The sequence below is a fragment of the Equus caballus genome, chromosome 3 (assembly GCF_041296265.1).
Source record: "Equus caballus isolate H_3958 breed thoroughbred chromosome 3, TB-T2T, whole genome shotgun sequence".
Lineage (NCBI taxonomy): Eukaryota > Metazoa > Chordata > Mammalia > Perissodactyla > Equidae > Equus > Equus caballus.
This window is the reverse complement of record NC_091686.1, coordinates 60087144-60108152: the sequence shown is the minus strand read 5'-3', so window position 1 is coordinate 60108152 and position 21009 is coordinate 60087144. Positions and strand designations below refer to the sequence as shown.

Genomic DNA, 21009 nt, shown 5'->3' with positions numbered 1-21009 from the left:
GTGCACTTAAAAATTGTTGTAGAGGGGTCGGCCCAGTGGTGTAGAGGTTAAGTGTGTGCACTCTGCTTTGGTGGCCCAGGGCTCACCAGTTTGGATCCTGGGCATGGACCTACGTATTGCTTATCAAGCCATGCTGTGGCAGGCACCCCACATATAAAATAGAGGAAGATGGCACAGATGTTAGTTCAGGGCCAGTCTTCCTCAGCAAAAAGAAGAGGATTGGCAGTGTATGTTAGTTCAAAGCTAATCTGTCTTGAAAAAAAAAATACAATGCCCACAATTAATGAAGAAGGTGAACTATGTGCATAAATAAGGTTTTGTCTATATTAATAAATAAAGATAAGCACAATAAAATTTTTTACCTATGGATGGGTTGGAAACATAAATATTTCAAATTTTCCCCTTTTTCTTTACATTTTCTAGCTTTTGCTTTCAGAGAAGTTTTCCTATCACATGAAGTTTTTTTAATTAAAAGAAAAAATTTAAAATATATTTCACAAAGAAGTGTTATACATCTAAGTACCAAAGATACAATTTTATAGTTCTTTTTAAAAATAAAAGGTTGGAAACAAAATACATTCTTAAACAATTTGGGTCCTTTCCCTACACTATATTTACCTGATTAGGAGAGGACTTAGATTGTAAGAAATATCATCAAATTAAAAAACAAGTTTTGGCGGAAAGAACACCACCACTAAATATACACACTGACAGTGAGGCTTATCTTTATTTTGGATTTTTTTCAAAACTACGCATTTTAGAACACTGTAATGTTTTCAGGAGGATTGAAGGATATTAATTTGTATGTTTTTATTTTAAGAAATATGCAAATATAATTCTAATTTTTAGTATATTTTTGTGTCTGGTATTTTCTAGTAGTATTTCTAGTATTTCTTAGTATCTAGTATTTAAATTCTAGTTTCTAGTATTTTTCCCCATGGTATGGTAATGTTAACTTTCCTTCTTCTATCTCTAAACAACAAAGGCATGGATATAGAAAAGACAAACTGTTAGTTCTGTTTTTATCTGGATAGTGCAGTATAGGGGATTTTTAGTCTCATATTTAATATCACATTTTAAAGACATTTAGGTTCTAAGTATTAAAAAAAAAATCTCAGAATTGTAGAGCTGAAAGGGGCCTTAATGATCAGATAATGCAACTCTTGCTTTTCTTAGAGGGAGAAAATAGAGTATTAGGGAGGTTGATTTGCTCCTACCACCCAGCATGATTTTCTGTCTTGCTAAATTATGACCACTCCTAAAATTGGCGGTAGAATGTAGTGTTAAGAGCATGGACTCTGGGATCTGAATGTTTGGGTTGCAAGTCAGCACCTGACTAGTTTTGTGACTCAGGCCAAGTTTAACCTTGCCGAGCTTCAATTTCCAACCTGTAAAATGGGACAATAGCATCTACACCATAGGTCTGCTATGAGGATTAATCAACCTAACATTTAAAGTGCACTTTAAGCACTTTACATGTTACCTAAGTGTTAGTTATCCTCCCACTACAATGTAAGCTCCCTGAGGGCAAGGGATTTTTGTCTGTTATATTACTGAACCCTAGTACAGTGCTTGGCACAGACTACATATATGTTCAGTAAGTATGTGATGAATGAATGAATAAAACCTTATCTAACATGAGGAAAATATTAAAGCTTCTCAGAATCATCCCAGCTTTAGTCAAAAAGCTGACTAAAGTATAACATCTAAATAGGATTACATTTTGACTGGACTCTTTCATCCTTTGTAAGAAGCTCACAGAGGTCACAAACTTTAAGGCTTCTTAGTGTGCAAATGCGGGGGAAAAAGGGATTTAAAGCTTTAGTCTATATATCCCTAAGTAGGAAAGAAGAAAAAAGCCCAAAAGTACTTAGAAAACACTATAACATTAAAAGAGATTTGTGGGGCCAGCTCCACAGCCAAGGGCTAAGTTTGTGCTCTCTGCTTCGGCAGCCCACGGTTTCGCCAGTTTGGATCCTGGGTGTGGACATGGCACGGCTCATCAAGCCATGCTGAGGTAGCATCTCACATGCCACAACTAGAAGGACCCACAACTAAAAATATACAACTGTGTACCAGGGGGCTTTGGAGAGAAAAAGGAAAAATAAAATCTTTAAAAGAGATATCTTTCTTGTCTAAAAACATTGAACAAATATGCATAAACTCCCTGGGTACCTGAATATCAATGACAGGAAATTTGCCAAATTATTAATTAATTTAATGGTATTGAAACTAACATGAGACAATTCTTGTATCTTTTTAGAGCATCCATACATTTATTAAATTTACTAAAAGCAGAATGAACCACCTAATTTCTCAAAAATGTCTGATTTTAAATTAAAATAAAAACTTAGAAATAAAACAAACTTTTCAATTGTTGCTTGAAATTGAATGTTACAGCAGACTCTTCATAGTATGATGTCCTTAATAAAGATCAAAGTGTATAATGCCAAGAGTTGTCCCAAAGTGTTGTGATACACTGGAATTTTGATCTATTAATTATTACTTGAAATAAGTAGTAGAAAATCCTTTGACACATTTTTGTGTTGTTATGAAATTATTTGGCTACCATTTTTTGGTATAGAAAAGGAGATGACTATTGCTTAAAACAAAAGACATCCATACTAACTTTTACAAGATAGAGACAAAGTAGATTGCCAAATTTAATAAAAATTATCTGAGAATTCATAGTAGTAAGTAAACATGTTTTTAAAAATAAATAAATTAAGTTCCTTGGGAGAGGAGCACCATACCTGGCATGGTTTTCGAGGACACGGAGTGGAGAGGTGGCGAAGCGAAGATCCCACATCTGGACCACTGGTAACCTATCATCCTCAGAGGCAAGAACCATCTGAGTAGCAACATCAGGATGCCAGGCCAACCCAGAGCAATGCATCTGCAGATAGTTAAGGCTCACATTTTATCAATCATATTACTTGATGAAAAGCCAAAATGAACTTGAGGAATATGCCTTTGTTGAAACAAACAGTAGAAAGCACGAGCTCAGGCTTAGTTTATTTTAAAAAAACACAAAACCTGAAACTATCAAATTTTATTAAAGAGTATTAAACAGCAGTCTTAAAAGTAAAAAGTTTAAATGTTTTAATTCATCCAGCTATTTGATACACAAAACCATTCTGGACTAGAATAATTCTATACCAAAAATTCTAAAAGTCAAAATTTTAACAAGGGAAAAGTCTCACAAAAACTTAAAATTTACTACTTTCGTAAAAATGAAAATAAAGAGATAAAAGATTTTAGTTACAAAAATAATCCACACCTTTCCTCTATTTTATCAGAAAAATCAAGATAAAATGTCTAAAGCAACAACTACCATTTAAATTTTCTCATGTGATAAGTTAACATTATTATTGAGAATTACCTGCAAGTTCAGATCCTATTAAGTATTCTAGAAGATGACTGAAATGCTTATTGTATGCTTTATTCCATTAAGATTTGTTTTAAAACTCTTGATTCATTGAAAAACAGTACCATGAAGAAATATTCTTCTAAACAATTTTTTCTTGTAATTGTTGTTGCTTTAAAATTATGTATATATTCTTTGATTTAGGCAAGCTCATTTCTGAAAATGTCAAACTAAAAAATGTAATTAAAAACCAACTAATAAAACAAGGCCCTAAATTGTGCCTAAATTATTTTACAGCACATAATATTATGATGACATAATATTAGGAATTTGTAAGGTGGAAAATTTAAAGTGTTACACAGCAGCGTCTATTGGGCAAGTAGGGGAAGAAGATTAGCTCACTTTAGCAGTAACTAATCAGAAGAGATGAAGCCAGGAGTTGGGAAACTACAAGTTCAGTCATAAAATTACTAGCAGAAAAATTTGTACATTCTAGAGAAAGCTATACGTGAATTAAGAAGTTGCTGTGGTGCCGGCCCCCCCGTGGCCGAGTGGTTAAGTTTGCGCACTCCGCTTCAGCGGCCCAGGGTTTCGCCAGTTCAGATCCTCGGTGCGCTCATCAAGCCATGCTGAGGCGGCATCCCACATGCCACAACTAGAAGGACCCACAACTAAAAATATGCAACTATGTACTGGGGGTCTTTGGGGAGAAAAAGGAAAAATAAAATCTTTAAAAAAGAAAAAGAAGAAGTTGCCGTGATGCTTTGAAACAGCTAGCAAAGCAAAACAACCAGTTTACCATGGAATAAGCTCGTTGATTAACCAATCCCTTTCTTCCTCATTAATAATATCAAACATGGTTTATTGAGAATTTTATTATTTTCTCCAAGGAAAAAAAGCTCTCATTCCCACATGACTGGTCCATGAAAAGACAGGATTTAACTTTCTAGAAATTTGATTTTTTACCAACTCTGACAAACAACATAGGAATACCTACAGCAGAAAAACAACACATTTGTCACAAATCAATCATATACTTACCCTGTTACTATGATCACTGACTTTGATTATAGGTTCATTTTTCCTAAGATCCCATACAGTGGCCCGGCCACTGGGACTGGCTGATGCTAAAATATGCTGAACTTGTCTGTTCCATGCAATGCAGCTAATATCTTCTGGGGGCTATAAGAAATAAGCTATTAAAAACCATTTTTTCACTTATAATCAAATTTAACTACAAAATCTGACCTTTTAAAAAATGGATTACTTAAAAATCTGATCTATTCGTTCCATGAGTTTGCTTTATATTTCTAAATTCTCAATATATTCAAGACAATTTAAAGCACAAGTGTATGCCAATTCATGTATTTTGCCTTGTTTGATACTGTCTCATTCACCAGGCATTTATTAAGCTCCTGTTATAAATTAAGCACATTTCTTTATTTTGCAACTGCCACAAGACAGATAATGGACCACAAAGTAGATGTTGGTCAATATGATGAACAATTAGGCAGAGCAAAAGTTACAGCCTAGACCATTAGAAAAATATCTTTATAAATGGCAGATCAGATGCGGTTATTATGCAACCTCTCAGATTGCCAAAATGTTAGGGCCCATTATAATGGCTACTCAAACTGAGTAGTCTATATAACACAAAGAAACTCAAAGGAGGACTGTTCTTCCTTAACTTACCAGAAACACATAGGAAAGGGGATAAGGCTTTTTTTAAAGACGTTTCGTTTCTAGTCTATGATTTTTATTCTAAGGTTGGATATTGTTAAAACATTATATGATATAAAATACTATGCTATATAAAACACTATATCTAAAAAAATTATTGTAGACTTGTCTATTTCACTCACTACTGTGTGTCTAGTACATTTAATAGTGGCTGGCGGGTGGTAGGCACTGAATAAATATTTGCTATTGAAGGATTCACTGATACTTTGAAGAGACATATTTATTAATACTTTACTGCACAGAAGTAAAATCAATGACATCTAAACATTGATTTTAAACCAACACATTTTATGTGAAAAAAATGGAGTGTAGAAAAACTGATTTTGGCTCCTTTGATTACCTTGAAAGCAATGTAATACCTGTGTTTTGGCTCCTGGTGTCATTGGAGTTGCAAAATTGTTTAGATCCCAAATATAGATTTCAGATTCATTAGCACCAGAGGCTACCAAATTAGTCTGCAATAGAAAATAATTAATAACTAAATAGCACTTATGAATAATTAAGAGAACTCAGAATAATTCAGTTCAGAGCTGGAAAGATCTATCAGTTTTAGGGCACACAATTTTTCTATTTAATAAAAAAAGCAAAACACAAGAATTTCTAAATACTATGCAGAACAATTTGAAATTTAAGTAGGTTTTTAGAGACACATACTATAAAACTCTAACTAAAAGGGTAATATGTCTACTGACATTTTAATACAAGACATTAAAAAAATAATTACATGGACAAATTCTTAAACAATCATGTAATCAGATGGGGATTATCAGTTGTGGTTTTGCATCTTTGGAAGAGGATCTGATTGTGGGAGACAAAAATAGGTCACCAATTATTGCTTTCAGACAAATAACTGAATCCTAAAATAATGGCATCTATCCCGGGATACCTCAAAGCCAGCTTCAGGACCCAGACCAAGATAGGGCTAGTAAAGGCACCTGTAAATCCTCATGTATTTCTAGTTTACACTCAATCTTGTTTCAGGTGGTAATATTCCTGGGTTATGTCTGTCGTAGACTTTAGGTCAAAAGACCCTAAAACTGTGATATGAAGTATAGGAAGAGAATGAGTTTCACATATTGACCTTTGCCCTTTACTGTGTACTTTCATAAATTCTTCTCTTAACCGCTGCGCCACCGGGTCAGCCCCTATTTGTGTAGATTTCTAATTATTTCATATAGTAGTCTCTTTGTCATAAAGATAAAATTTCTCAATTAATAAAACAGTGGATTAGCCCAGACACCAAGCACCAGCCCATGCTGAACTAGCACAAACTTTTAAAAGGCAAGGATTCTAACCTTTGGGGCTCCTCATTTTTAAAAATTTCCAATCAGAAGGCATGACATCTCCAGACTTCAAGAGGTAAACCCATCAGCCTGATCCCCTCCATGGAGTCAGGACTATTCGCTCTAAACCCAACTCTGAGCCATCCATTCTTCAAACAAATACACTCATTCATCAACCTGTACAGGCACACATTTTTAGCTTTCAGTTCCAAGAGTGAGGCATAGTAGATTCATACACTTATTTCAAATAACCAGCACATAGCTCAAGAGTTATGAATAAACATCAAAAGTCTAACCTGGAAAATGTTCACATCCAAGGCTCTCACTGGGCCAGTATGTTTGTCATTCTGAGCAACCACAACTTCCTTGTCTCCAGCTATAATTTTAGAAGGATCATAAAGAATAATATTTCCATTTTCACCACCTGCAATCAGAACTCCCGAGACACTTCCTTTGGAATCCATCTTATGAGGGCCCCAAATCAACTTGTGGTACCTTCAAGAGAAAATGAAGAAAATAACTCATTTTTGAAGTCAAATAAATATAGAAAAGAATTTGAAATTATACATTTAATTCTTTATGTTTTCATAAACACTCCAAAAAACATTGCTTCTCCTCTATTCCTGGTAACTGTGCATGACTCGATGAAATGGCATTTTAGTTTTTATTTACATTCACATGTGCATATTTGATTTTGTAATCTTAAAGAAAAAAAACTCTTTTGTAGACATGATATAGTGTGACAAAGTATACTTGATTTCTGTGTCAAAAGATACGGGCATAAGAATGTTTTTAACATTTAGAAACTGTGAGACCCTAGCAAGTTACTTAATCTCCCTAAACTGCCTTTGGTTCATCTGTAAAATAGAGCTAATCAACCACGTCCCTTGATTCTACGTGACTAGAGAAGTACTCAATGACCAGTGGCCTATTAAAAAGTAAAGGTTGCTAAGGGAGTCATTGAAATTTTCTAAGAAAAACAATGTATTCTGACAGTAGAAAAGTGACATCAAAATTCTGTCTATCATGACAAGTACCCCTACTGGTGGAGAAAAAAAGATTATGGGTTGGCATGGAGATAAACTACGAAGGTGGTGTGGAGGTATACGACAAGACAAATGGTGCAGCTAGACAAAAGGGGTCTGGGGTTCCCATCACAGCGAGAGGGCTCCGAAGAATGACAGGTCCATGACACTCCATGATTTGAGTCATATTCTGTTAGCTGAGGTATAATCTCTTCACCAAAATCTGCCATACTATTGAGGCAATAAAGCATATTTTACCACTCAAATAAAAGTGTCCTTTCTCTGCATTACAATAGGGCGCAAGTACTTGGAAAGGTGATCCAAATACATACTGCATCAGAAATTACGTCAACAAAATTCTCTGTGAAATATATTTTTAAATATAGATAAGTCCAAGGAAAAAAAGAAAAACAACCTACTATTCAGAGATAATCACTATTAACATCTTACTATTCATCCAACTACCCCTTTTTCTAGGCATACCTACCTTTTTTGTAAACAGGTAAGATGAAGGAGAAAAAAGAAAGTAACTCTACTATACCACAAGGAAATAAAATACTAGAAACTAGAGCTTCTCCTTCCTATCCTACACAGAACAGTCAGCAATAAAAAAGTCAACAGAATAGACACTTCTTTTACTTCCATAGTAATTCACTCAAAGATTTTTTCACAAAATACTTCATGACACTGATGGTATGTACTTCTTGCAGTTTCTTATAATGGCATATTTATAGACAAACTAGGCATCAACCACAACATATAGGTGAATAATCATGTGAATTTAAGGTTGACTCTCATACCTGTGAGAAGAAGAGAAAGTGGCACAAGATTTCATATCCAAGGATGGATCAGAAAGGTCTAATTCAAATATCTCAAGGGAAGCATTGGTACTAAATGTTGCATCCAACTGCTGAGCAGATGTTCCTGTAGAAAATACATTTATGGTAACCACACACGCAAAAATAAAAGACTCAGAGAAAACCATACAAAATAGAAATTAAATGTATGTTTTTCAATTATCTCACTCACGAATGCTGCATTAGTGGCTGAAATCTCAGCACATATGCCACTAAGTTGATGCTTAAATTACTATAGAAATGCGATTCTGACACAAGGCTTGCAGATGATGTTTGCTAGAATGGCTAGATAATTTTAATTTTTTATTATTTTGAAGATTAGCCCTGAGCTAACATTTGCTGCCAATCCTCCTCTTTTTGCTGAGGAAGACTGGCTCTGAGCTACCATCTGTGCCCATCATCCTCTACTTTATATGTGGGACGCCTGCCACAGCATGGCTTGACACACAGTGCGCAGGTCTGCACCCGGGATCCGAACCGGCAAACTTCGGGCCACCAAAGCAGAACGTGCGAACTTAACTGCTGCACCACCAGGCTGGCCCCCAAAATTTTAAATTTTTAAGCCTGTACATATTTCAAAAGCTCTCTGTATAAACAGTCCTGTGATTTACTGTTATCCACTTATAGTCACAAATGATATAACTCTAACTCCTTTTACATACAAATGCTAGCATAAAAATTGTTCTTCGTTCATTCAAAGTGACATTTACTAACTTTTTTACATGTTATCTATGGTGATTAAAACTGGAAGAATAAAGATATAACACAATTCTTATGAAGTGGGGAAGACACTACAAATGTAATATATCATGAATACTGTTATGATGTGCAAGGTGCTATGGGAACACAGGAAGGTCATTGAACTCAGCTTATAGGGAGGATAGAGGTACACTGCCAGGAAAGAAGAGGCATTCTAGAGGAGATGAAGCTTGAACTGAATCTCAAAGGACAAGTACGAATAAGTCAGATGTGGAAGAGAAGAAATTAGATGATTCCTTCCATCTTGTCTCTGTTGAACTTACCTGTAGCTAGGTAAATGGGATGATTCTGGGCAGGGCTCCATGCCTGCATGGCTGTACGATCTACTTCCTTTAACTTCATCCTGCTAAAGAGAATATTTTACATAGAAATATTTTGAACATGTATTTCTACATGGAAATATTTTGAACATGTAACATAGAAACACTTTTTTACATAGAAATATACTGGACAAACTACTACATCATTAATAATGCAGAATGCCAACAAATCAAATCGGTTTAGATATCATTTGTTGGGAATACTCAATACGAGAAAGAAGAGAAACTTGTTAAATTATTTTGAGGTAGATATAGGGCTATTCTAATTGTTTACAGATTACAGTCCTTTAGCTGAAAAGTCAATTTGGAAAAAATTTGCAAAAACAATACAGGGTAGTATCTGAGGAATTAACTCTGCTACACAATATGCTTCTCAGACAAGGATGGGTGGCAGTGTATCGGGGTAACAGAAGGCACATAATAAACAAAGTGCAGGATTACTCAATGATAAGAGCAGTTGTAAAAACTAATTTTAAATTAAAACAGACTAACTACAGAGAACCCTACTGTAAGCCCACAGATTTTAAAGATAAAACAGAAACATTTAAAAAAGTGGTCACTCCAAGCTGCAATGCCATATACCACTAGTTTATATATTCTTTCTGTTAAAGTTACTTTAGTAGAAAAACTCAGGAGGTATGTGCTATACCTTTAAAAAATCTCTTATTTTACATCAATGCATTCACATGGCACAGTATTACACTGTAACATGTACCATAATTTAATTACTCAGTCTGTTACTGATGAACACTGAGTAGTTTCTAATCTTTTGCCATTTTCACAGACAAAGCTGAAATAAATGGCCATATGGACCTGTTATTTCATTCATGGGCAAGATTAGCTATAAATTTCCAGAAGTAAAACTGTTAGGTCAAAGGATAAATGCAATTTTAATTTTGACTGATATTGCCAAGTTGCCCTCCACGGCCACTGTACCTTTTACACTCCCAAGAGTAATATATGAGTAGCTTCTGCCCTAGAGTCTTATCAGAGTTAATACTTTGTTTCTGTAACACTTTAAGATTTTTACCAACTTAAGTGAAAAATGTTAGTTCTGTATAGTTATAATTTGTATTTCTCATACTATAAACAATGTCGAGTATCTCTTGCATATGGTTATGAGTTATCCATATTTCCTTTTCTATCCCTTTTCTGTTTATTCTTGTCTATATCATTTGCCCATTTTTCTATTAGGTTGTCAGACTTTGTTGATTTTGCTTATGATATATTTTTTACCTTTCACAAGATTTTGATTTTTTTAAAATAGATTTTATTTACTAGAGCAGTTTTAGTTTCACAAAAAAATGGAGTGAAAAATATAGAGGGTTTCCACATACCTCACCCCACAGCTGCTCAAATCCTGCATGGCAGTGGTGGTACATTTGTTACAAGTGATGAACCCACACTGACACACCATTATCAACCCAAGTCCATAGTTTACATTAGGGTTCCCTCTTGGTGATGTACATTCTCTGGGTTTTGACAATGTTTAATAACATGTATCCACCATCATAGTCTCACCCAGAAGTTTCCCTGTCCTGAAACTTTTCTGTGCTCCACCTATTCATCTTTCTCCTCCTCTGTCCCCCCTCCCTCCCTTCTGGCAGCCACTGACAGTTTTACTCTCTCCATAGTTCTGCTTTTTCCAAAGCGTCATTTACTTATAATCATACAGTATGTAGCCTTTTCAGACTAGCTTTTTTTCACTTAGTAATAGGCATTTAAGGTTCCTCCACATCTTTTTATAACTTGATAGCTCATTTCTTTCTAAGGCTGAAAAACAGTCCATTGTATGGCTGTGTCATGATTTCTATTATTTTATATCCAAATTTACCACTTTTTAAAAAATGCTTTCTTAATTTTATTTAGTTAGAAAGACCTTCTGCACGCCAAGGTTATGAAGAAACTCATCCATATTTTTCTTCTAGCAAATTCATTTATGGTTTATTCTTTACATTTAAATTTTGACTGACCCGGAGTATATCCTGGTATATAATGTATGTTCAAGGTTTACTTTTTCTTATTACTCCAAAACCATTTATTGAAAAGTCTACCTTTTCCTACTAACTTCAGATACCATCTTTATCATGTACTAACTTCCTGTATTTAGTTTTATTTCTGGATTTACTATTTAGGTTTTTATATTCCTGTATCTATTAGAATGTAGGTTAGGATTTACACTCCTGTATATATTTAGGTGTATTTCTGGATTTCCATTCCTTATGTCCGCTTTGTTTATTTACAAGCTAGGTACTCCATTGTTTTAAATACTGAGCCTTTATATGAGTATGATTTCAATAACCCCTATGCATTGCTTCCCATTCCCTCCATTTTCCTTGCTTTTACTGTTTATTTTACTATACAAACTTTAGAATACTTTTTGTCTAATTTTAGAAAAAAGAGAATGTTAGTGTTTTTATTGAATCTGTATCAAATTAATAAATTAATTTATGGAGAATTGACACAATGTTGAGTCCTCCCATGGAGAACATGTTGTCTTGACTTATGGCTTTTTTTTTTGGGGGGGGGGGCTGAGGAAGATTCACCCTGAGCTAACATCTATTGCCAATCTTCCTAGTTTTGTATGTGAGCCACTGTGACAGCATGGCCACTGACAGACAAGTGGTATAGGTCTGCATCTGGGAAAAAACACGGGCCATCGAAGCGGAGCATGTTGAACTTAACCACTAGGTCACTGAGGCTGGCCCATACGGCTTCTTTTTTATCTTTAGGTATTGTTTTAAATCTTTTGACATATTGCATTTGCTTATTCCTAAGTTTTTAATCTTTTGGTTTGTTTCTAAATGTGGCTTTTTTCCCCTTCCATTATATATATATATAGTCTATCTTCTTGCTATTGTTACATAAAAGCTAATGATTTCTATTAATTTTGTATCCTGCGCTCTCATTGAGTTCTCTTTTTGGAGTAGTTTTCCAGTAAACTGTGTTGGGTTTTCCACACACACATTCATATCATGTGCCAAAAGTGACAGCTACTTCCTTGCTTCAAATTGATATTTGTCCAATTTCTTTCTCTTGTCCAAGCTGGCTAGTATTTATAGTACCATTGTAAACAGTAGCTCCTTTCTCAATGGGAAAGCCTACTGTATCATTATTGAGCATGATTTTGGGATTTGAGATATATATACATATATCCATATAGATATAAATGTATATAATCTAAGGAAATGGCCATTGATCACCGTTTTATTAAATAGTACCTATAAAGATTGGGTATTGAATTTTGTCAAATGCTTTTCATTAGGTAATTGGAGATGACCATATGATTTTTCTCCTTAGGTCTATCAATGTAAAAAAATATATTAATAGATTTTGTAATAGTTAACCATCTTTTCATATCTTGAATGAACTTCTCTTGATCATGATGTATTATTCTACTAATATGCTGCTGGATTCCATTTGTTTAAAAGAGTTTTGCTTCTAGAGCCATAAGTGAGATTGAGTCTATAGTTTGCTTCTGTGCAGTCTTTGTCAGATTTTGATATCAACGTTATCCTTGCCTTATAAAAAATGTGGGAGCTTTCCTTCTTTTTCATGCTCTGGAACAGTTTTCATAGCAGCATTGGAGTTACTGGTTCTTTAAGGATTTAGTAGAAGTCTCCTGTGAAACATCTGGGCCTGATGCTTTTTTGCGGGAGTTGTCCCTTTGGCAATTTTCTCTTTTTCTTCTAGGGAAACTGATCTACTTGAATTTTCTTTATTCAAGGTCATATTTGGGAAATTGTATTTTCCTATGATAACCCTTTATTTATTTATTTTACAGATTTTCTAATTTATTTCCTTAGACTTGAATAACAGACTTATGATTCTTTCAATTTTTGCTGTTTATGTTTACTTATTAGTCCTTATTTATTAGGCATATTTGTGTTATTGCCCCATACTCTCCTTTTAAAAACTGATCAGCTTAGGGGCTGGCCTGGTGGTGCAGTGGTTAAGTTTGCATGTTCTGCTTCGGTGGCCCGGGGTTCGCCGGTTTGGATCCTGGGTGCAGAACTATGCACCACTTGGCATGCCATGCTGTGACAGGCGTCCCACATATAAAGTAGTGGAAGATGGGAATGGATGTTAGCTCAGGGCCAGTCTTCCTCAGCAAAAAGAGGAGGATTGGCAGTAGATGTTAGCTCAGGGCTAATCTTCCTCAAAAAAAAGAAAGAAGAAGAAAAAATTGATCAGCTTAGCAAGTTACTTGGTCTGTTTACTGAGTACTTTCAAAGAGCCAACATTTGCATTTATTAATTCCACTCTTTTTGTTTTTTAATTCATTAATTTCTGCTTTTATTTTTATTAATTCCTTCCTCTATTTTCTTTTGTTTTACTTAGTTCTTTTACTAACTTTTTGAGTTAAATGTTTAACTGACTCATTTTTATTATTTTTTTGTTGCTAATGTATTTAAGGCTTCAAATTTTCTCTGAGCACTGTGTCAGCTAGATCCCACACAGTCCTAATGTTTACATTACTATGATCATCTATACATCCTACAATTTCCATTTGTATTCTCCATTGATTCAAGAGTTGTTTGAATTTAATATTTAAGCAGAAGGGCCTTTATTTTTACTGCCTTGTGATTTTCCTGTACTATTTCTCCTTTATGAAATTTACTCAAGTTTTCTTTGGGGCCTATATAAGAGTTTTTGTGAACGTTCCATGAGACCTAAAAAGAAGAGGTGTTCTGTTTCAGGGTTGAGTTCAATATATATTAATCAAATCTACCCTACTGACTTAATTGTTTAGGTCTTCTATACCCATATTTTTTTCCCCACTTGATCTGTTCTGGACCGAGGACAGTGAATTAAAAGTCTCCTACTACTAATGCATTTGTGCCCATTTTCCCTGGTATCTCCAGAAACTTGCTTCATGAAAGTTACTTTGTTATCTAATACGTAGCTATTTGGTAGAGAGAGATTTAGAATCTTAAACCTTCACTGTTAAAAGTATTCTTCTTCATCTTAAATAATGCCTTTTGGCCTGAATTCTACTTTGTCTCATATTAAGATCTATATCCTAGCTTTCTTTTTATTTGCCTTTATATGTATTCTTTCGCCCTTTCCAACTTTTGAACCTTTTTGTTTTCACTGGCCACATTAAACACATCAAAAAACAAAAATCAGATTTTGCTCAGTGATCCAACTGAAAATCATTTCAAAATCTTAGCTAATAAGGTCATTTAAAATTTACTGATATGACAGATATGGTTGCTCTAATTTCTAACATATTTTGCTGTGTTTGTTTTTATAATTTTAAAACAAGTCTTTCACTGTTGTCTGCTTTCTTTTTGTGTATTTTTAATTTTTCTGATACTTAGGATGATTTATATTTTTGTTCTAATATGTATTTCTGGTTCTATCTTTATAAGTATAATTTTAAATAGTTGTATTTAATACCATTAATCCTCTATTTCCTTACACAATAACTACTACGAACACTAGCTTGTATAATCTTACCGCCCCTCATGCACTACAGTTATGGTCAATAGCATTATCTTTCTCAATGTTTACCTTTGTACTGTGAAATATGCTTATTCTCCTGCTAACTGATTTGTCAGCATTAAATGAAGTCCTTTGACTCCCAGCCATGACAGATGAGGCAATCCACACACTTATTCTCCTTCCAATTTTCTTCCTACTTTCCAGTTCACTTAATTTTTTTGTTTTATAACCAATTCCTATATTATCAGATATTTAACATGTATATTTTATGTTCTTCCTCATGCTCACTTTTGCTTTAGTCTCAGGTCTATAGTTAAATAAACTCTATGCTCTCCAACAGTACTCTTGCTAGTTTTCTTAGTCATCTCTAGAGGATGTTTATCCTCTAACAGTTTCTTTAAAAGGTCTTAGATTAACAACATGCTGTGATTTTTTTTTTTTTTTTTTTGTCTAAGGAAGATTTGCTCTGAGCTAACACCTGTGCCCATCTTCCTCTATTTTTTAGTTTGTGGGCTGCCAGCACAGCATGGCCACTAACACAGTGGTGTAGCTCCATGCCTGGGAACTGAACCCCAAGCCGCTGAAGTGGAGGAGCATGCTGAACTCAATCACTAGGCCACTGGAGCCAGCCCCCGATAGTCTTATATGTTCAAATTATTTATACTTGAAGAACATTTTAGAGATGACAAAATTAAGGCACAGAAAGATTAAATAATCTGTACATGCCAGTAAGAGGCAGAGCCAATATTTGAACTTAGAAGTTTAGCTCCAGAGTCCAAGCTCTTACCCATTACTTTCCTAAGTTCAGGTATTCAATTTTAATTATAGAAGAAATATTAACATTTAGAAGAAATAATTAATGGCAAAGGAATGCACGATGAAATGAAGAGAAGAACAAAAAATGTATTTCAGAAACTGCCAGGATAGGCAAAAGTGGATTAGGAGGGTTGAATCACATAGTCAAAAGCAAGGCCTCTGTAGTCAATCCTCAATTTAAATATTGGCTCTGCAGGCCAGCCCCGTGGCATAGTGGTTAAGTTCGGTGCCCTCTGCTTCAGTGGCTTGGCGGCCCAGGTTCACGAGTTTGGATTCCAGGCACAGACCTACACCTCTCATCAGCCATGCTGTGGCAGTGACCCACATATAAAGTGGAGGAAGACTGGCAGAGATGTTAGCTCAGGGCTAACCTTCCTCAAGCAAAAAAAAGAAGAAGACTGGAAAGAGATGTTAGCTCACGACTAATCTTTCTCAGCAAAAAATAAACAAATAATAACAAATAAATACTGGCTTTGCTACTTACAATACCTTACACACATTATTTAATTTCTCTGAGCCTCAGTTTCTACATTTGTAAAATGAGGATAAGAGTGACTACCTCATAGGCTATTGTGGGGTTTAAATTAGATAATATATTTTATAGAGGGCCAAACACAGTGTCTAGCACACAGGTTAATAAGTGCTTTAACATGCTAACTACTTTTAAAAATTATTACTATTCGAGATTAATCAAGAAAACTACACATCTAGTTTCCTAAGATTATTCTAAAAAAATGAAAACCCCAATTTTAAAAGAAGTGAAAAAGAGGCCCTCCTTCTTTATATGAAATGCCCTCTTCTTCCTCTCAGCCAACCGTCTTTATTTCAAATCCCAGCTCCTTCATGAAAACCGCCCTAATGATCCAATCCACAGTGATCTAAATAATCTCTTAACCACTTATATCTGTCTGTACCACACTCTAAGCATCTTGTAATTCTAAAGTGTCTTAGTGTATCTTAACAAAACTTTATAACATTCTATTGGTACATATTGTTTACATACTTTCCCATTGCCTTTTTTGCCAAGTGTTTTTTATATGTCATCTTGTCTCACTAACTGGATAAATAATATCCTTTTTTCAATTAAGTCTTACAACTTTTACCCCTTTTGGACTCAAAATTGCTTAGCATGGGGTGGGTTACACAAAGTATTGCTTGACTGATTTTGAATGTTTATATTTAGAGGAATACAAATAGACTAATGAGCTAGAAAGACCCATTTCAGGTAAAATATTTAACTTTTAAATTCTTAACTGTTTAATAACGGATCTTTTCTTATTTAAAAATAGGGGTAAGTATTGTTACGGAAAAAGAGGTTTTATAAAATGCCTTTAGAATAATTTCTAAAAGTGAAAACCCCAACTGAATAGAATTACAGTCTAAGAGCAAAGGTACAACAAGGGTTACCTAATTGGTGAACACTTAGTTAATGTGTAACATTTACTGAAGGAAAGACAAATTCACAAGAACAGAAAATGGTTAAGTGGGAATTCAAAGCATTTATAAAAATCTATTTCTTGGCCTTAGTACTCAATGTTCCACCAGAAGCGGGTCCACTTATTAAACTGAACACAAGGCTTCAATACCATCTGATTAAAAAAAAAATCACTATACTACCACAATTGCCTGGAACTACATTATGTGGTCTAAATTTAATTAAACAAGAGTACCATAATCTATCTATTGCAACCATTCTCAAAACTACTAAGAATGCTATGGAAAGACAGCCTCATGTGGATGCACGTGTATTTCCTTCTATTAGAAATGGTCATTCATTTCGTTGTAGCTAATTTTCTGGAAAATATGAAGGAAGAAGGATTAGATTCAACCATGTACTTCCCAAGTGAGACTTGATTTAAACGCTTTGTGTAATTTTTTTCAACATTATATGTGATTAGAATTCACACTATGCAGATTTGTTTCATTCAAGACAACTTTCCACAGAACATAATAATTCTGAAAATATTAAAAGAAAACTGTGAGGACAGTGGTATGTTCACATATGTCATCTATAAAACAATACCTATAGCACAGCAGCTAAGAGTACGGAGTCAGGAGCCGACACCCTCAGGTTAAACCTGAGCTCTACTGCGTCCGGCTCGGACTTCAGGTATGTAAGTTTACCTATGTGTGTCTTGGCTACCCACTTGGTGAAATAAGTACAGGCGGCCCCTGACTTACAACAGCTCCACTTACAATTTTTTAACTTTACGATGGTGTGAAAGCAATATGCATTCAGTAGAAATCGTACTTCAAATTTTGATCTTTTCCTGGGCTGGCACTATGCGGGATGATACTTGTGATGCTGGGCAGTGGCAGTGAGTGACAGCTCCCAGTCAGCCACTCGATCACACGGGTAAACAACCGATACACTCACAACCATTCTGTACCTATACAACCGTTCTGTTTTTCACTTTCAGTAACAGTGTTCAATAAGTTACATGAGATATTCAACACTTTATTATAAAATAGGCTTTGTGTTAGATGATTTGTCCAACTGTAGGCTAATGTAAGTGTTCCAAGCACATTTAATATAGACTGGGCTAAGCTAGGTTAGGTGTATTAAATGCATTTTCCATTTATATATTTTCAACTTACAATGGGTTTATCAGGACGTAACCCCATCAGAAGTTGAGGCAGATTTGTATAATAAAAGGATCCGTACCACAAATCTGTTGTAAGAATTTGTAGAGTGCTTAGAACAGTGCCTGACACATAGTAAATAAGTGTTTGTAAATGTCAGCTATCACAAAAGTCACAATTTAAAATGTTTATCCCAATAAGTGTTCAAGAACACATCTAGCGAAGAAAATTTTTGTTCCAAACTAGAACTTTTATTTTTTCATCCAAGTTTTTCTCCACAATCATTGTATGCAGTTAAGTGGAAACTTTTTTTCTGATTTTCTAAATGCTAATTTTGTGAAGCAATACTAAAACCCAACAGTACTATTCTCTAAAAAATACCAACCTTACACTCACATATAGAGAGCTGACCTATACCTCAGAAAGTAAAAAGTGAAAGAGGTAACAGAATTGGAAATTTTGACTCCCAAACCAGGAACACAATCCCTAGCTGACACTGCCTTTAGTAAAAACCCATCTTAAGTGGGCAAAATATCTCATTATGGATGGGCACATTTGTTCTAGGGGATTTATTCAGTGTTATCAATGTTCTAGGCTCATCTCACCCAAGCAAATCAAAGAATCAACTGTGCATTGGTTACTGAACTAAATGTTGTCATACTTACCTGCAATCTAATAAAACTTTTTGAGCTGAAATTAACTTAAGAATGACATTTCTAAAAACAATGTAAAAATCAACTCAATAATATTACCTTACAAGAATTTTTAACTTGAGACTCGTAAACCTCATGAAATTATATAGAAAATTCTATTCGTGTAAGTGCATTTTTCTAGGAAAATGATCCAATGCTTTCATCAGATCCTCAAAAGGGAGTGAAATTCCAAAAGGTTAAGAATCACTGTTCTCTACAGTTTACAAATTTCTATTCTTATGCTGTTAGTTTCAGAAAAGAACTTGCTTATATAAAATTAAGCAGTATAATTCTAAATGCATTCCAAATCTCACATTTCCCAAATAACCTTAGATGTGTGTAACATAAATTCACGACTACAAAAACACTTCAAGTTATCTGAAAGTTCTTACAGTCTACAAATCGCTCCCAGAGCTGTAAGGGGGACAATGAGAATCAAGGAGCACAGAACCACTAAGAAAAGGTGAGTACATTTAGCCAACACTAAAAGAATCGATATGTACAGAAAACGTAGGACAGCATGATACAAGGACGAGGCTCTAACTATCGATGAAATACAGTTACATCTGCCGACAAAGACAAGCAAATTTCAGTTTTCCGTAGTTAGAAAAGGCAGTTTAGGAGAAAGGACTTGTCACAGACCATCACCGCAACTTCAGAAAGACCTACGTCAAATTAGTTCCTTGAACTCACAGAAAAAATTTATAATGCCCACAAGCTTAGGCAATATTTTCATTTATTTTACATCTGCCCTGTAATTTAACCTCTTATTATAGTAACTTATTAGCAAAAACATACAACACCTAATGAGACTTCCTTCGAGGTACAGGCTGCGATCGGCGACTACTGCCCTTAAAATAACCCAATCCAGGTTAAATCACAATAGCTTTCAGTTAAAATTTAAGAACCTTTAAATCTGGCATCAGTTGAAACATAAACAAAAAATCCCAACCAAACTAAAGTCAACCAAAGTAATCCTGAGGTTCGTTTCCTTCCCTCGCCCTTGGGGCGCACCTCTTTGTGCACAAGGGTCTGAAGGTCTCCTAACCTCAGACCCAACTACCGGCCCCGCACGACACCCTGTCGCCAGCCTCAGAGGAACGTCGCCGATGCGGGCCGTCGCGATGCCCGAGCAGCCTGGACGCCAGGCGACGCCCCGCCGGGCCCGAAACGAAGACCAGGGGCGCGCTGCCACCAGAGACCGGGCCGCAGGCTGGCGGGGACCAGCGGAGACCGAGGCCGGGGTCCCAGCTTTGGCCTCGGCTCTACCTCACGGCCCGCGGGCCGGCGAAGAGGACAGGAGGGAATACGCGGACGCACCTGGCGGGGACCCTCGGCGACCGGTTCCTGCGTTAGCACGGCGCCCGTCAGACTCTCCCAGCGTTCGCCACCGCCCCTCCTCCCCGCCCAGGCCACCTCCACGTTCCGCTCCAACGTGGCAGCCGCAGCCCCGCCCAGCCAGCCGGCCGGCCGACGCTTCCGGGAGCGACGCCTCGCCCCGCCCACCCCGGCGCGCGACCCGCCAGGGCACTTCCGGGAGCCGTGGCAGGCCCGGGGCGGAGCGCGCGGCGCGGCCGGCTGGGGACTCGCTCCTTCGCTTCGCGCGCGCCTGTGAGGCCAGGGACCCGTTCTGAAGGGGGGCGCGCGCAGGGCGCGGACGCGGCGGCCAGGCCTATGGGAAAGGTGGAAGTCTTCCCGCGTGTAGCTGTCGGGCGGAGGGCCGGCCGCGGCCCGCAGGAACGCCACGTAGCGCTAGCCCTGAGACGTCAGCAGCCCCGCGCTGCTGCCAACACCACACGAGCCACGTGAAGATCCAGCTGCAGGGGCCTGAGCGCAGGAACTCTAATTTGTGACTGGGTTCAAAATTGCTCACTTGGTTCTTCAGTATTGCGTTTTGAGAACTGCTTTAAAGCCAAACGATCTGGTCATGCTCAAACGGTGTTGTGGACATAGTCGTTATTCCAAAGAGGCATAGCGGATAAGGTTTTCCAGTCAGTACCCTATGTATGTGTCTTGTACTTGTTCAATTTAAAAAGCAAGTTCATTTCTGGACTGAAATAGACCAGCTCAAGTGGATTACTTAGGCTACAGTAGCTGATTTCTAGTGTTCTAAAAAGCC

General features: G+C 36.3%; 1 protein-coding gene across 50 annotated transcripts in view; it reads right to left on the bottom strand.

The window, feature by feature from the left end:
* Nucleotides 1-21009, bottom strand: part of SEC31A (SEC31 homolog A, COPII coat complex component) — an 87900-nt gene that overhangs the window by 58495 nt on the left and 8396 nt on the right. For 31 of the 50 annotated variants that reach the window (XM_023637813.2, XM_023637822.2, XM_023637823.2 and 28 more), the window contains 6 exons: nucleotides 9295-9377; nucleotides 8216-8339; nucleotides 6687-6885; nucleotides 5467-5562; nucleotides 4409-4549; nucleotides 2754-2896 (listed from right to left, as the gene is read on the bottom strand). In XM_023637813.2, the coding sequence (XP_023493581.1) occupies nucleotides 2754-2896; nucleotides 4409-4549; nucleotides 5467-5562; nucleotides 6687-6885; nucleotides 8216-8339; nucleotides 9295-9373 (782 nt within the window). In that variant the 5' untranslated portion in view covers nucleotides 9374-9377. Of the gene's footprint in view, nucleotides 1-2753; nucleotides 2897-4408; nucleotides 4550-5466; nucleotides 5563-6686; nucleotides 6886-8215; nucleotides 8340-9294; nucleotides 9378-20210; nucleotides 20656-21009 lie in introns of those variants that run through there. The other 19 variants (XM_070263567.1, XM_070263572.1, XM_070263576.1 and 16 more) reach the window with 2 other exon arrangements.